The sequence below is a fragment of the Bos javanicus genome, chromosome 19 (assembly GCF_032452875.1).
Source record: "Bos javanicus breed banteng chromosome 19, ARS-OSU_banteng_1.0, whole genome shotgun sequence".
NCBI lineage: Eukaryota > Metazoa > Chordata > Mammalia > Artiodactyla > Bovidae > Bos > Bos javanicus.
Genome location: NC_083886.1, coordinates 30,403,313 through 30,420,964, shown reverse-complemented (window position 1 = coordinate 30,420,964; position 17,652 = coordinate 30,403,313). Strand labels below are relative to the sequence as shown.

The following is a 17,652-nucleotide window of genomic DNA, read 5'->3' as shown; positions in this document are numbered from 1 at the left end:
GGCAACCAGGAAACCAATGCAGACTAGGAAAAAAATGCCAGAGTGAAGGCAGAAACTGAAAGCAACAGGCACGGCAATGGACCAGACCCATTCTGGGTGTGGTACACAGTCACCTCCTATATTCTTTCTTTCATTCATTATTTTTGGCTCTCCTGGTTCTCATTGCTGTTCGCAGGCCTTCTCTAGTTGCAGTGCACGGGCTTCTCACTGTGGTGGCTTCTCTTGCAATAGAGCATGGGCTCTAGGCACACAGGCATCAGTAACTGCAGCACTTGGTCAGTAGCTGCAGCACAGGGCCTCATTAGTTGTAGCCCACGGGCCCTAGTGCATGCAGGCTTAATCACTAAAGAGAACAGAGCCATCTTCTCAGAGTCTGTTACTAAGCTGCAGTATCTTATTCTCCCAACAGTCCTGCAAGATGAGACGATTGTGCCCACTTTACGGATGAGGAGACTGAGGCTCCAAGAACTGGAAGCACTTGAAAGAGGAACAGCCCCAAACTGCCCTTTCCCATAGTTCATGTCACACCTTCAAGTGGTTCATCCATTCTGTTAAACAGATTTTCTGTGTTTTTTCACCTCCATCCAGAAAGTTCTCTTGCTGCCACCAGAGTCTGAGCTACCTGGAAGCTACCTGATAGGAGAGTTAGGACGTGAGGGTAGGGATGTTTGTGCTGAAATCCCAGGTCCCAATCCCTAAGGTCCATCCCTGAACTGCAGAGGAACCTCTACTAGAGAGGCACCCAGGAGAGCTTTAAAAGGGTTGGCAGGGACTCTGAAATCAGACCCGGCCAGCATGTGTTCCTGAATATCAGCAGAGACACTATATTTACCCTGAAAGCCCTTTAGTGCACTGACAGCTATAAATAGCCATTAGGGCCCAAGCAAGTGGCCTTAACGCATGGCTTTCCTTCCAAAAATGCAGGCACATTTTAATTAAATTCGTAATTAACCTCTGGGAGGGCAGGTCCCTGGATTCCATCTGCTTCTGAAAACACTGTGAGTAATTCCCTCTTCATGACCATTTGGGGATTAGCATGCAGCCAGGAGCTCTGGAAGCAGCACTCAGGGGGTTTGCACAGAGCCTGGCTCCTGCAGAGGAGGCTCCCGGCTCAGGGCTTGAATGTGCAGCCTCGGGCCTCCTCTGCCTCGGGTTCCGAGTTCCTTTGTCAAGCGAGTTCCTTTTCCCCATTTTTCCCAGAACAAGATGGGGGTCACCGCCGTGCTCATGCTGCCCCTGCTGCTCTTAGGAATCAGTGGTCTCCTCTTCATCTACCAGGAGGTGTCCCGGCTGTGGTCCCAGTCAGTCGTGCAGAACAAGGTGGTGGTCATCACCGACGCCATCTCAGGACTGGGCAAGGGTAAGCAAGTTTTGGGCTTCCCCGACGGCTCAGTGGTAAAGAATCTGCCTGCCAACGCAGGAGACTCTGGTTTGATCCCTGGGTCAGGAAGACCCCCCAGAGAAGGGAATGGCAACCCGCTCCAGTACTCTTGCCTGGAGAATCCCATGGACAGAGGCACCTGGTGGGCTGCAGTCTATGGGGTCACAGACTCGGACACAACTGAGCACACACAAATGAGCTTCACAGCCTCTTGTGCCCACTTCTGCCCTGAAGGATGAGAGGCCATAGTGTGGGGTGTGGGTGTGCCCTCTGGGCAGGAGGGCATGGGTCAAGGCTGAGTTCTCTCCCAGCATATGTTAATCAGCCAGTGTCTTCTCTCTTGGAGGCTAAAGCTTGCTTGCCTGAGAAATGAGGGGATTGGAATATCTAGGGTTGCAAATGCACAGCCTATAGCCCAAAAGCAGTCTACAGAAGTGATTTGCTTTGCCTTCAGGGAGTTTCTAGAAATTTTGAAGTTCAAAGCCCTCAGCTGGGGCAGTGAACTGGTGATGAGGCCAGACCTGTGAGCTGGGTTCAATTCTTGGCTCCACCAATTACTAACTGGTTTTGCATTGCTCCGCCTTGGATTTCTCATCTGAAAGCAAGGATGCTAATACTCTGTGCCTCGTAATGCGGTTGTGATGACTAAATGAATAAAGAAATGGAAAGCCCTTAGGGACAGTGCCTGGCACTGTCGTGGGCACCTCTCAAATGTTAGCAGTGGCGATAATAATGAACAAATCATGCAGAGAACGCAAACGCCAGCGTGCCACACACCCCATAATCCCTGTTGTCTTACGATTGGCCTGATTCAGCCACATCACTTCCCAGTTCTGAAGGCATTTAGAAGTAACTTGAGAAGCTGGGAGTGGGGGTGTGACCTTCAGTAAACTCTTATGGTGGCTTTAACATGCTGCCGACCGCAGTGATTCTGGGTTCAAAGTGCTCCATTTCTCAGGTCCCAGGCAAAAAAAAATAGTGAGGGGCATTGAGCGGATGAGGTCAGTTACACATAGCCCACAGCACACACACAGTCCCACAGAACCTGACCGAACCCAGTGGGTAGCACTGGAGAGCAGCAAGGGGGCCAGAGCCAAGCTGTCTCCCAGGGAAACCAGACAGACAGAGATGGCAGGACTTCTAACCTTTGCCCCAAACCCACATAATTCAGCCAAGTCAGGAATAAAGTCACCTTGTACCCACTGTGTCTGCAGCAAGAATGATCTTCAAAATACTTAACCACTGCACTTCAACTGCTTCAGAGAACACAAACCTTGCCTGTTTCATCACCTCTAAGACACATCGTTTTCTTTCTTTAACCATTCCTGAAATTGAGCTGGTGGTGGTGGTTTAGTCGCTAAATGGTGTCCGACTCTTGTGACCCCATGAACTGTAGCCCACCAGGCTCTTCTGTCCATGGGATTCTCCCAGCAAGAATATTGGAGTGGTTTGCCAGAAATTGAGCTAACTGTCTCTTAATCAACGGTCTCTTACGATGGCCCTGGGCCATCTTTGTGTATTTTAATATCGCTGAAATCAAAAAGTGTCTTTCAGACTAAAGGCCTCTGGTCTGTGAAACACGACCTCCAGGGCTGCCCACACCCAGCGCAGCTGCCGCTGCCACTGAGAATTACAGCCCAAACTTGGGGAGACTAGCCATTCTCCCTTTGAATGGTTTCCTTTAGTGAATTCTCTTATTATAAAAACCACATATATTTAAAAGGATCTTTCAAGAAAAAAGAACCGAGGGACTTCCCTGGTGGCCCAGTGGCTAAAACCCTGTAGGTTCTGTTTCTAGGGAACCCAACATAACAAACCGCTGCGTAGGATGACTGTGAGAATAAAATAAGCTAATATGTGTAAACCTCTTTCAATAGCCACTCAAGCAAGTAAACTGTCAAAGTCTGTTAGCTTTTATTGTTTGGTTTGTTGGCTATGCTGGGTCTTCCTTGCTGCGCATGGGCTTTCTCTAGTTGCAGCAAACGGGGCTACTTTTCGGTACGTGGGCTTCTCATTGCAGGGCTTCTCTTGTTGCAAAGCACAGGCTCTAGGGCATGTGGGCTTCAGTAGCTGTAGCACGTGGGCTCAGTAATTGTGGCGCATGGGCTTTAGTTGCTCCACTGACTGTGGGACATTCCTGGACCAGGGATCAAACCTGTGTCCCCTGCAGTGGCTGGTGGATTCTTATCCATTGCTCCACCAGGGAAGTCCAGCTTTTATTGTTCTTAAATATCAACGTTATTGCCACATAAAAATATTTGTATTTACCAATCACTGCCCAGTTGAGAACATTGAGCAAGCAAGAAATTCATCTAGAATAAAATGAACTACACAGAAGACAACTTCACTTTTTTTTTTTTTTAATAAAAAGAACCCTAGCTGGGGCATCAACCCACAATGAAAATGTAGAGGAAACTAGTGACATTGGATCTGGAAAAAAAAAAAAATAGCAACTGTCTCCAATATCCTCAGACTGAGATATACTTAACACTGCGCTTCTGGGGGTCTTATTGGACAGAGTCATCTTTCTGTTCAGTTTAAGAAAGAATATACCAGGATTTCCCTGGTGGTTCAGTGGTTAAGACTCCACTCTCCCAATGCAGGGGGCACAGGTTCAATCCCTGGTGAGGAAACTAAGATCCTGTATGCCACACAACCTGGCCAAAAAGAAAGAAAGAGTGTCCCGAAAATCAGAACTGCTCAATGGAGGAGGGGCTATTCACACCCCCGTGAGCTGCCTTTCACAGAAGGCAGCCATGCTGAGGCTGGAAACAGGAAGAAAGTCCAGAGGAGGTTGAACGCAGTGCCCTCTAAAGGAACTCATAGCTCTAAGCCTTCTGAATTCTTTGAATCCTCGAATTTGTAACCACCCCACCCCCCATCTGCAGTTTTACCCACTCAGTGCGTCCTGTCCTCCTCCCTTCTTCCCCACAGAGTGTGCTCGGGTGTTCCATACCGGCGGAGCCAGGCTGGTGCTGTGTGGAAAGAACTGGGAGAGGCTTCAGAGTCTATACGATGCCCTGATCAGTGTGGCTGATCCCAGCAAGGTAAGGCCTTCGGGCAGCCAGCATGGGCAACCTCTGGGCACCCTTAGTCTTCATGCTTGTCACAGAGCAGCTCTGCCTGAAATCTGGTGATAGCTTTGGGGAAATGTAATCTTGACACAGCCAACTTGGGGGTTGATTCATTTTGAACCCTCACCATGCCAAAAATTTCTTCTCTAGCCTCTGAGCCCCACCCCATTCTATTTAAGTCAGACTCAGAGGACCCAGAAGATACGGTATGTCATAGACACAGCTCTGTTTATAAATTCTTATGGCTGACTTTTAAAATAATACTTCAAATAATATCTCCTTCAAAGAGGGACTTCCCTGGTGGCCCAGTGATTAGGACTCAGTGCTGTCACTGCAGGGGGCCATGTTCAATCTCTGGTCGGGAAACTAAGATTCCTCAAGCCATGATGTGCAGCCCCAAGTGTTTTATTTCCGTCCCTGTCCATGAAGTTATATAGGAGGTAAACACATTTCAATGAAGCTGGGGTTTTCAAGGCATTTCTGGATCATTGTTTAAGAAATTGCTTTCAGAGTTCTCTTTAGGATTTGTTTTCTTTTTTTTTGCCAATCTACATGGCATGTGGAAGTACCCAACCAAGGACTGGAAACAGAGTCTTAACCACTGGATCACCAGGGAAGTGTCAAGAATTTTTTTTTAATTAATCTTTGCCCTTGATGTTGAATTGGATTTTGGATAAAGCCAAAAATAATTCAGAACTAAGTCTGGTATTTGAGGAGATGAAGCAAAAGGATAACACCAAAACCCCAAAGCATGTTTCCTGGGATTTGATCAGGTATTGGTCGTGAAGTAGTAAAAAGGAGGTTCTGAGGTCAACTGTGTGGGAAATACTGAGTTAGAGAAAGCTTCTCTGACTGATTTCTTTACTGCAGGACTTTTCAGAACCTTTGTTATGTAAATATGCATTGTGTTATCTCCAAGAAGAATGTATAGTAGTCTATATTTCCCAAATATATTGAACCAGAGAACATGCTTTTTTAAGGGCATATCTCAGGACTCATATTTGTGAAACACCAGGATTGTATCTGCCATGTGGAATTATCAATTTTTCCATCTGTACCCCTTCTAAATCATGAAAATCTTGATGACAGCATGTTTAGGGCTGAACACAATGCCTTGCACCTATACAGACGGTGTTCCAAAAAATTTATATCGAGTATATCATTTTGGCCAAAAAACAAATGTGGCTACAAAGTACTGGGCAGATTCTCTTGTGGCTTGGAAGCCAGTCTGAAAGCCATTTCCAAAGAGGAGCTCAGAAATGTTATTAAAAAATGACATCAGAGAATTTATGCACAGCCTCCATTTAGATTTCTCAGTTCTGGCCCCTTGACCAGAAGATCAAACTTTGTAGTGCATGTTAACATGTTGGGAATGTTACTGTTGCCTTGGTCCCCAAGGATGCATTTTCTCCATCAGTTTACCTTCTCCCAGTTATCTGTTTCATTTAATCATCTGTTTGTAGTCATTCCACAAGCTCTGAGTTTCAAAAGGGGCAACTCTTAGATGGAAGGGCCCCAAGGTCTGTGAGGATATTCCCACACGTGCCTTGACTGTCTCGTTGGTCCAGCAGACATTCACCCCAAAGCTGGTCCTCTTGGATCTCTCAGACATCAGCTGTGTCCAGGATGTGGCCAAAGAGGTCCTGGATTGCTACGGCTGCGTGGATATCCTCATCAACAATGCCAGCGTGAAGGTGAAGGGACCTGCCCATAAGATTTCTCTGGAGCTCGACAAAAAGATCATGGATGCCAATTACTTTGGACCCATCATATTGACCAAAGGTCTCGTGAGTTTGACCTTCCCGTGGATTCCTGGGTCACTGGGCTGCTCAAGAGGTCTCTGTTATGCCCCCAGATAGTCATCCACTTCTGGATGGAGCCTCTAGCCCTCTTCAGAAAAATCCCTGCTTGTTTGGTGAAAGCTTTCAGCTTTTGACTATAAATGTTGATGAAAGAAAAGGGTTCTGAAAGTCTCTTAGTGGTATATTCCTGCCTGCCTCCTCTGTTCAGTCCCCTTCCCAAACCCTGCCCTTTACTTCCCTTTTCTTACTCACATCCATGGCTCCCCTCCAATCCCATTCCACGTCTCTGGACCATTGTCTTCAACCCCTGCAAACCTTCTATTATATCCACCTTGTGGTTGATCTGCTCCTAATAATGACAGTTGGTCCAGTGTTGAAATTCTGTCCTCAGTCATGAAGAAAAGAGTTTATCCCAAACTACAAAAGACCCAGAATACCTTCAATTCCTTTTCAGAAACAGGAAAGTGTTAGTCGCTCAGTTGTGGCCAACTCTTTGTGACCTCATGGACTGTAGCCCACCAGGCTCCTCTGTCCATGGGATTTCTCAGGCAAGAGTACTGGAATAGGTAGCCATTTCCTTCTCCAGAGGATCTTCCCGACCCAGGGATCAAACCTGCATCTCCTGCATTACAGGCAGATTCTTTACCATCTGAGCCACTAGGGTAAAATTATGGTCCCTTTGTGGAGATTCTAACAACCAAGTTCAAATGCAGGTCTGAAGCTAGGGTGGGGGTTGTGGAATAGCTAGAGATGACACGGAATAGAACCAAGAGTTAAAGCCCTTCCCCCACCCTAAATAAGGTTTATCAAAGCAGAATCACAAAAGGAAGAATATAAGGATATACATTTAGGGAGCAGGGTACACTGGCAAAGCTGAGAGAGCAGGATCTTTGAGCTGCCTTCTGTACAGCCAGAATCTCCTCGAAAATGAGATTCTGAGAACTGAGACAAAGAAGAAGGCAAAGCAGCATTGGGAGCAGAAAGATGACTCCCAGAGCTTCCAGAGATGAGAGTGCCCCAGAGACCACAGTTTCCTCGGCCCAGTCGCTGTGGACACACCCAGCAGGCCAGCCAACATGCGTCCTCCCCTCAACCTCTGAGAGCTCCGGTTCCCTGGCAACAAAGTGAGGCATGCTAAGTTGAGTCTTGATTTTTTGCCATCTCCTGATTCCACCTGTGCTATCATTGCTCTATAGCTTTTTCTAAATTCCCTCACTTGTCAATTAATTCTACTTAAGAGGAACTTTTTTTTTTTACCATAAATTAAAAGTTCCTTTCCTGTCCATAAATGGAAGAAAACCTGAAATCAAAACAAAGTCTTAAGTTTTCCCAAGACACAGGGCTGAGGTCTTTCCTCTTTTTCTTTTTCTTTTTTTTTTTAAAGATTAGCACATGCAAGAGAGGTTTTAAAGACCCGCCTGAACCAACTTTCCTACTGGAGGAATAGGAGAATTGGAAAGGGAGCTACCTTTCTCACTACTAAAATCAGTGTCACTTCAAGGACATGGATGGGTCATTTAAAATCACCCAGGGTTGGGGACTTCCCTGAAGGTCCAGTGGTTAAGACTTCACCTTCCAATGTAAGAGGTGTGGGTTGGATTCCTGGTAGGGGAGCTAAGATCTCACATGCCTAGTGGCCAAAAAACCAAAACAAAACAGAAACAATACTGTAACAAATTCAATAACAATTTTAAAAATGGTTCCCATTTAAAAAAAATAAGCTTTAAAAAATATAATAAAATCACCCAGGGTTAGGTCTAGTGGTTAGGACTTCGAACTTCAACTGCAGGGGGCCTGGGAATTAAGATCCTGCATGACACAAAAATAATAATAAAATAAAATAACCCAGCAATTCACCAGTCAAGCCCAGCCCACTCCTAGGCAACACTGGATAAATGGTGGCTGGGATCCAGCCCACCTGTGTCCCACTGTAATCTAGTTAGCAGGGAGGCAAAGGAGCCTGTGGGAGAAGGCAATGGCAACCCACTCCAGTACTCTTGCCTGGAAAATCCCATGGGAGGAGCTTCGTAGGCTGCAGTCCTTGGGGTCGCTGAGAGTCGGACATGACTGAGAGGCTTCACTTTCACTTTTCACTTGCATGCATTGGAGAAGGAAATGGCAACCCACTCCAGTGTTCCCTGCCTGGAGAATCCCAGAGACGGGGGAACCTGGTGGGCTGCCGTCTGTGGGGTCGCACAGAGTTGGACATGACTGAAGTGACTTAGCAGCAGCAAAGGAGCCCGTGTGATGAGGGGTCTGGGGAAGGGGTCTGCCGGCTGCTGCCTGACTCCATCTCAGGTTTGTAACCATGAGTCTTCATCCTGCGCTTTCCAGCCCTGCTCCCCGACATGATCTCCAGGAGGACCGGACAAATCGTGTTAGTGAACAACATCCAGGGGAAGCTTGGAATCCCCTTCCGCACAGCCTGTAAGTTGCTAAGACAAGTTTCATCTCAGGTTATGTGTCTTATAAGACAAGAGATGTGGTGTCTAGGACGAAGCATATGGTTCCTAGGGGGAGAGGGTCCAGAGATGAAAGCATCCGTTGGCTTTTCTTCCATCCCCTCAGCTCCTATTTTTGAGTGCCTACAGCACACAGGTGACTGAGAGATAAAGATAAGTCCTTCCCTCGGACCCCAGAAGCTCATCTTGTTCTATGCTCACAGCAGTTATATCTGTTACTTCTACACCTCACCATATCCTCACTCTACAAGCCAGGCATCTGAGCCCTGGCACCTGCATTCTTAACCCTGACGGCCTCAGGACCCTGAGAAATCAGTCTTACGTGGGGTATCAGGCTTCCGAGAAAGGATATGGGAATTCACACCCATGTCAGGCATTTTACATACATTTTCTCACTTGGCAAGAGTGATACTATCCTTAAATGATTAATTAATTACCTCTATTTTATGATTTATTTTTACCTGAAGTGGTGTAATATTAATCTTTTTTTAAAAATTATTTAATATTGGAGTATGAAGAAGGCAATGGCACCCCACTCCAGTACTCTTGCTTAGAAAATCCCATTGATGGAGGAGCCTGTTAGGCTGCAATCCATGGGGTCGATAAGAGTCAGACACGACTGAGCAACTTCACTTTCACTTTTCCCTTTCATGCATTGGAGAAGGAAATGGCAGCCCACTCCAGTGTTCTTGCCTGGAGAATCCCAGGGACGGGGGAGCCTTGTGGGCTGCCATCTGTGGGGTCGCACAGAGTCGGACACGACTGAAGTGACTTAACATAGCATAGCATGGTTGATTCTGGGACTCCTAGATGGCATTACTGGTAAAGAACCCACTTGCCAATGCAGGAGATGTTAGAGACATGGGTTTCATCCAGGGTTGGGAAGATCCCCTGGATGAGGGCGTAGCAACCCACTCCAGTATTCTGGCCTGGAGAATCCCCATGGACAGAGGAGCCTGGTGGGCTACAGTCCACAGGGATGCAAAGAGTCAGACACGACTAAAGCGACTTAGCACGCATGGCTGATTTACAATGTTGTGCTAGTTTCACATGTATAGCAAAGTGACTCAATTATACATACACATACATTCATTCTTTCTCAGATTCTTTTCCTATAGTGGTTATTACGGAATATTGAGTAGAGTTCCCTGTGCTATACAATAGGTCCTTATTATCTCTTTTATATATAGTAGTGTGTATACGTCAATCCCAAACTCCTGATTTATCCTTTCCCTCCCTCCTTTCCCCTTTGGTCATCATAAACTTGTTTTCAAAGTCTGTGAGTCTGTTTCTGTTTTGTAAATAAGTTGATTTGTATCATTTTTTTTAGATTCCACATATAAGTGGGATCATATGATATTTGGGAATACCAGACCACCTGACCTGCCTCTTGAGAAATCTGTATGCAGGTCAGGAAGCAACAGTTAGAACTGGACATGGAACAACAGACTGGTTTCAAACAGGAAAGGGAGTACATCAAGGCTGTATAGTGTCACCCTGCTTATTTAACATCATGAGAAACGCTGGGCTGGATGAAGCACAAGCTGGAATCAAGATTGCCAGGAGAAATATCATTAACTTCAGACATGCAGATGACACCACCTTTATGGCAGAAAGTGAAGAAAAACTAAAAAGCCTCTTGAGGAAAGTGAAAGAGGAAAGTGAAAATGTTGGCTTAAAGCTCAACATTCAGAAAACTAAGATCATGGCATCTGGTCCCATCACTTCATGGGAAATAGATGGGGAAACAGTGGAAACAGTGACAGACTTTGTTTTGGGGGGCTCCAAAATCACTGCAGATGGTGACTGAAGCCATGAAATTAAAAGACGCTTACTCCTTGGAAGAAAAGTTATGACCAACCTAGACAGCATATTAAAAAGCAGAGACATTACTTTGCCAACAAAGGTCTGTCTAATCAAGGCTATGGTTTTTCCAGTAGTCATGTATGGATGTGAGAGTTGGACTATAAAGAAAGCTGAGCACCAAAGAATTGATGCTTTTGAACTGTGGTGTTGGAGAAGACTCTTAAGAGTCCCTCGGACTGCAAGGAGATCCAACCAGTCCATCCTAAAGGAAATCAGTCCTGAATATCCATTGGAAGGACTGATGTTGAAGCTGAAACTGCAATACTGTGGCCACCTGATACAAAGAACCAACTCATATGAAAAGACCCTGATGCTGGAAAAGATTGAAAGGGGGAGGAGAAGGGGACGACAGAGGATGAGAGGTTGGATGGCATCACCGACTCAATGGACATGAGTTTGAGTAGGATCCAGGAGTTGGTGATGGACAGGGAGGCCTGGCATGCTGCAGTCCATGGGGTCACAAAGAGTTGGACACGACTGAGCGGCTGAACTGAACTGATTTGTCTCTGACTTATTTCACTTAGTATGATAATCTCTAGATCCATCTATGTTGTTGTCAACGGCATGATTTTATTCTTTTCATGGCTGAGTAAGATTCCAGTATGGGGCATCCCAGGTGGCTCAGTGGTCAAGAATCTGCCTGCCAAATGCAGGAGACGTGAGTTCGATCCTTGGGAAGGTGACCTAGGACCTAGAGAAGGAAATGGCAATCGGCTCAAGTATTCTTGCCTGGTAAACTCCATGGACAGAAGGACCTGATGGGCTACAGTCCATAGGGTCGCAAAGAGCCGGCCAGGCCTGAGTCGCTGAGTATGCACACACAATATTCCAGTGTATATATGTACCACATTCTCTTTATCCATTTATCTGTTGATGGGCATTTCGATTGCTTCCATACCTTGCCTATTATAAATTGGGCTGCAACTGGACATTTTAAAGATGAGAAAACTGAATCTCTGAAGGTAAAAACTGGCCACTTGCCCAAAGTCACACAGTGGAATAGTAGCTAAAGTGGACTGGGTCCCATCTCTGCATCTGTTCACTGCTTCACAAAGGCTCTCTGTCCGCATCTACGAAGTGAGGGGCAAGGCTGGGGACTTTGCAGCCTCACCCAGCAGAGCCTGTAGGGATGTGTGTCTCCAACCCCCTCCCGGGAGGCACAGAGGGATCCGCACCCACTGCCGGGCTGGTTTCTCTTCCAGATGCCGCCTCCAAGCATGCGGCACTCGGCTTCTTCGACTGCCTGCGGGCAGAAGTGGAGGAATATGACGTGGTCGTCAGCACCGTGAGTCCCACCTTCATCCGCTCCTACCACGTTGATCCAGGCCAAGGAAACTGGGAGGCCTCCATATGGAAATGTGAGCTTTCAGAGCACAGCTGGAGGGAACGGAGCTGGGGAGGGCTTGTGGAGGAGCGGGGTACGCCCAGGGAGGCGGGGGGTGGGGTTGGGGTACCGTGAGGGGAGGGTGTTCCTGAAGCATGAGACTGGGGAGATGGGGTGTCTGCACCCCGCTGGCAGCGGGGAGGGACCCCAAAACTTCAGTTCCAAAGCACCAGGTAGAGGGTTCAGTTCAGTTCAGTTCAGTTCAGTCGCTCAGTCGTGTCCGACTCTTCGAGACCCCATGAATCGCAGCACGCCAGGCCTCCCTGTCCATCACCAACTCCCGGACTTCACTCAGACTCACGTCCATCGAGTCAGTGATGCCATCCAGCCATCTCATCCTCTGTCGTCCCCTTCTCCTCCTGCCCCCAATCCCTCCCAGCATCAGAGTCTTTTCCAATGAGTCAACTCTTCGCATGAGGTGGCCAAAGTACTGGAGTTTCAGCTTCAGCATCATTCCCTCCAAAGAAATCCCAGGACTGATCTCCTTCAGAATGGACTGGCTGGATCTCCTTGCAGTCCAAGGGACTCTCAAGAGTCTTCTCCAACACCACAGTTCAAAAGCATCAATTCTTCGGCGCTCAGCCTTCTTCACAGTCCAACTCTCACATCCATACATGACCACAGGAAAAACCATAGCCTTGACTAGACGGACCTTTGTTGGCAAAGTAATGTCTCTGCCTTTGAATATGCTATCTAGGGAACCCTCCCTAACTCGCAGCCAGCAGACCAAGGCCAGGCTAGGCTCCATCACTCACAGGCTGTGTGACCTTGGTCCTGGGACTGCCCATCTCTGGGCCTCAGTTTCCCATGCTGAACAGCCAGGATTTGGTTTTGGAGAAACTTCTGCTCCCCTTCGGAGAAGGCAATGGCGACCCACTCCAGTACTCTTTCGTGGAAAATCCCATGGACGGAGGAGCCTGGTAGGCTGCAGTCCATGGGGTGGCTAAGAGTCAGACACGACTGAGTGACTTAACTTTCACTTTTCACTTTCATGCATTGGAGAAGGAAATGGCAACCCACTCCAGTGTTCTTGCCTGGAGAATCCCAGGGATGGGGGACCCTGGTGGGCTGCCATCTATGGGGTCACACAGAGTCGGACAGGACTGAAGCGACTTAGCAGCAGTAGCAGCTCCCCTTCCCTAGGTGGCAGCACAGAGGAGAAGCTCAGAGTGTGGCCCAGAGTGACTATTCTGAAACTCCCCTCTGTCTCATATTAAGTATTGGAACAGCAGCAACTCCCTTCCCCTGTTTCCCCTTTGGAAAATGAGAGATGATGGTACATACCGACCTGGTAGAGTCCTAGAAAGGAAAGTTCCAGCTCACAGAGTTTGGAACAGCAACTAGCACATCCTGAGTGCTCTGTAAGTGCACCTGTGATCTCTATTCTAGAATGCTCTATACAGAGCAGCTACCTCACAAGGCTCAGTGGTAAAGAACCCACCTGCCAATGCAGGTGGGTTCAATTTCTGGGTGGGGAAGATCCCCTGTAGAAGGAAATGGCAACCCACTCCTGGGAAATCCCATGGCTATACGAGTCTGTCAAGCCACCCATGAGGTCGCAAAAAAGTCGGATGCCACTTAGTGATTGAACAACAACAAAGACGTGGGCAACCGGTTCCAGGAGGCACTGGACAAGCACAGCCTGGCAACAATCATGAACAGCAGCCCCTTCATATGTCTGACACCTTCTTACCTTCTAAGCTCTTTCTCATACCTTCCACCACTCATAACTACCCTGGGATGTCAAAGGGCCAGAAACTGCACCCACTTTACAGATGCGGAAGCTGAGGCACGGCGGGTAAAGTGCCTGCTCATAGCGCATGGCCAGCGGCCCGCACGTGCAGGGTTGGCCCTGAGGCTGGGACCCCTGCACCGCACACCCGTCCCCACCTTGGGGGGCGGGGCTCTGACCACCTCCCCCTTCCGGAGCCTATGAACCACGCCCCTTCCTCGGGGGGCTTTTCAGTCTTTTTCAGGAAGCTGACCTACGGGACACACCCTGTGGACGTGGCGGAGGAGGTGATGCGCACGGTGAGACGCAAGAAGCAAGAGGTCTGCCTCGCCAACCCCATCCCCAAGGCCGCTGTGTACATCCGCACCTTGTTCCCCGAGCTCTTTTTCGCCGTGGTGGCCTGTGGGGTGAAGGAGAAACTCAGCGTCCCGGAGGAGGGTTAACTGCCGGGCTTCAAACAGGTCTCCTCGAGGGGAATAAAGGTTTTGCTGGTAGGTGGTGGGTCCTTCCATCTTCTCAACACGGGGGTGGGGGTGGGGAGGGAACAGTTCCCCCAGCTGCACTCCACGTGGGAGATACGCACCATCACAGTTAGGGTGGCCCTCAGTCACTCTGGGCCTCTGCGACATACCCGGGACAGATTTCCAGAAGCTTCTCGACTCTATAAGGTGACAATCCAGCAGAAAAACAGGACCCGTGATGGGCTCGACACCCACAAACACACACACGCCATCAGCCTGCCCAGGCACACAGAAAACCACCTCCATTTTACCTAAATGTGATCTGTCCAGTCAGCCCCCAACCGTAGAAGCTGGACTTGCCAGCTCCTTAGGGAAGCGCTGCTAAATAGAACTTTCTAGAATAATGGAAATATTGTATCATCTGCTGTGTCCAGTGTGGCAACCACCAGCCACGTGTGGCTGTTAGGTACTTAAAATGTGGCCTGTGCAACTGAGAAAGGGAATTTTTTATTTTATTTAATTTGCATTAATTTAAATTTAAATAGCTGCATGGGGCTAGCGGCTCCCAGGTTGGCAGTACAGCAGAGCTAATCCTTGGTCTTGGCAGCAGAATCAGCCCTTTTCCATGGATTTCATTTGTCCCAAGAGGAGCCCAGGCACAGATGTTTAAAATTTTTTTCCAGTGGATTCTAAATTGCAACAAATCTTGAGAACTTCTGCCCTGGGGCATCCAGCTCATTCCAGCTTTTTCTTACATTCTCAAAGCAAAATTCATTTAAAACTGCCATCGTTATTATTGGTGGATGTTTCCCTTAGTTTAGTTTTTCTTAAACACAACAGTTAATGATTCTTCAGATCTTGGAAAGTGTAGGATATATTTTTTGCACTAATTTTGTAACTACTGCTTCAAACTTTTTCTAATATTTATAGTTGAAAGAGGGCCCAAATTTCCTCCCTGAACTCAAGCCATTTACAAAATTAACATATGTGGTACACATCCACATGTACATATCCCTGAATTTATAAAGGAAAATGTCAGGGACTTACTTCCCTGGTGGCCCACCTTCCAAGGCAGGGGACTCAGGTTTGATCCCTGGTTGGGGAACTAAGATCCCAGATGCTGCAGGGCAACTAAGCCCAAGAGCTGCAAACGAAGACCCAGCGCAGCCAAAAAACAAACAAACAAACAAACAAACCACACTGTCCAGACCATATGATCACCAAGGAACCCAGGCAGCCCCAGGATAAGGCAGCAGGCCAGGATGTATCTCCAGAATTTAGGACTCTTAAGTCAGGGCAGGCCTAGAATCAGCAAGATGACCTTCTGTGTCATTGTTGTTGGGTGTCAGGGTGCCTGGAGGTGCCTCGGCCAGAATATTGGAAGGTCAGTAGGGGCTGGGAGGCAGGGGAGGGACAACACCATTAAGAAAATGACTGATGTGACTGGTGACCAGAGACAGAGAAGGCAGCTTCGGGACAAGAAGGGCTGGAGCCAGCCCTGCAGGCAGTCTTGGGGTTGCACCAGGACTGGGCTCCAGGTCAAGCTTGGCCACCACCCAGCCCCGGACCTGGGGTCCTGACCTGCTTTCTTTAAGGCTCTGCCTCCTCTCAGGGTGGAGTGGGGCTAAGGGGCCTCTCCTTTGATGGTGGGGGGTAGGGTGGATGGGTGGGGAGGGGCTGCGTCTGGGAAGCATCCACGCTGGCCCTGATCCACATTCTGGGAGAGCAAAGACTCGAGGACTCCAAGGTGAGGGAAGACCTCGGCCCCTGGGGTTCCTCAAAGGAAGCCACGTTGAATGACAGCTCAGGAAAAAAGGTCTCAGGAAGAAAGACATCTGTGTCAGTAGGCCTGCTCCACTGTCCCTGCAGCCAAAGCGGTCAGAGACCTACGGGTGGACCCATCCTCAGCCGGACTGTCTGGCTGGGATCCCAAGCTCCCTGAAGTTGAATTTCCTGTCCGGGGACTTTGGTCTCCCTCTGACTGGATGCCCCCACCCCATTGCCTTCCGGATGTCCCTGTGTCCACGCAGGCCCTGCTGCCTTCTCAGGATGGGATATCTCACCAGTCTAGCAAATGAAAACCCACAACTCTTAGGTGGAAACACGGGGGAAAAACTAAGTTGTTGAGGGGAAGGCATCATGCAATAAGAGGAATGGCCACCAGGGGTCACTGTGGCTCCAAACCTATTTTATAGCTGCATTCTCTGTTCAGTTTGGTTTGGTGGCTCAGTCATGTCCGACTCTTTGTGACTCCGTGGACTGCAGCATGGCAGGCTTCCCTGTCCATCACCAACTCCCGGAGTTTACTCAAGCTCATGTCCATTGAGTCGGTGATGCCATCCACCCATCTCATCCTCTGTCGTCCCCTTCTCCTCCCCCCTTCAATCTTTCCCAGCATTAGGGTCTTTTCAAATGAATTGGTTCTTTGCATCAGGTGGTCAAAGTATTGCAGTTTCAGCTCCAGCATCAGTCCTTCCAATGAGTATTCAGGACTGATCTCCTTTAGGATAGACTGGTTAGATCTCCTTGCAGTCCAAGGGACTCTCAAGAGTTTTCCCCAACACCACAGTTCAAAAGCATCAATTCTTCAGTGCTCAGCTTTCTTTATAGTCCAACTCTTACATCCATACATGACCACTGGAAAAACCATAGCTCTGACTAGATGGACCTTTGTTGACAAAGTAACGTCTCTGCTTTTTGTTATGCTGTATAGGTTGGTCATAACTTTTCTTCCAAGGAGTAAGCGTCTTTTAATTTCATGGCTGCAGTGATTTTGGAGCCTAAAAAAATAAAGTCTGTCACTGTTCCCACTGTTTCCTCATCTATTTGCCATGAAGTGATGGGACCAGATGCCATGATCTTAGTTTTCTGAATGTTGAGCTTTAAGCCAGCGTTTCCACTCTCCTCTTTCACTTTCATCAAGAGACGCTTTAGTTCTCCTTCGCTTTCTGCCATAAGTGTGGTGTAACCTGCGTATCTGAGGTTACTGATATTTTTCCCAGCAATCTTGATTCCAGCTTGTGCTTCTTCCAGCCCAGCATTTCTCATGATGTGCTCTGCATATAAGTTAAATAAGCAGGATGACAATATACAGCCTTGACGTACTCCCTTCCCTATTTGGAACCAGTCTGTTGTTCCATGTCCAGTTCTAACTGTTGCTTCCTGACCTGCATACAGATTTCTCAAGAGGCAGGTCTGGTATTCCCATCTCTTTCAGAATTTTCCACAGTGTGTGGTGATCTACACAGTCAAAGGCTTTGGCATAGTCAATAAAGCAGAAATAGATGTTTTTTTGGAACTCTCTTGCTTTTTTGATAATCCAACAGATGTTAGCAATTTGATCTCTGGTTCCTCTGCCTTTTCTAAATCCAGCTTGAACATCTGGAAGCTCACAGTTCACATACTATTGAAGCCTGGATTGGAGAATTTTGAGCATTACTTTACTAGCATGTGAGATGAGTGCAATTGTGCAGTAGTTTGAGCATTCTTT

The 17,652-nt window shown here is 47.9% G+C and overlaps 1 protein-coding gene across 2 annotated transcripts; it reads left to right on the top strand.

Annotated features, from left to right (window-relative positions):
* Positions 1–857: 857 nt before the first annotated feature.
* DHRS7C (dehydrogenase/reductase 7C) lies at positions 858–14,195 on the top strand. Of its 2 annotated transcripts, none has more exons than XM_061391058.1 (7): positions 858–998; positions 1,201–1,360; positions 4,316–4,428; positions 6,027–6,237; positions 8,592–8,684; positions 11,788–11,943; positions 13,936–14,195. In XM_061391058.1, the coding sequence occupies exons 2-7, from the start codon at positions 1,207–1,209 to the stop codon at positions 14,142–14,144; spliced, it is 936 nt and encodes a 311-aa protein (XP_061247042.1). In that variant the 5' UTR covers positions 858–998; positions 1,201–1,206; the 3' UTR covers positions 14,145–14,195. The 2 variants fall into 2 exon arrangements, with proteins under 2 accessions (XP_061247042.1, XP_061247041.1); XM_061391057.1 differs by having other exon boundaries at positions 6,024–6,237.
* The last annotated feature ends 3,457 nt before the right edge of the window (positions 14,196–17,652 follow it).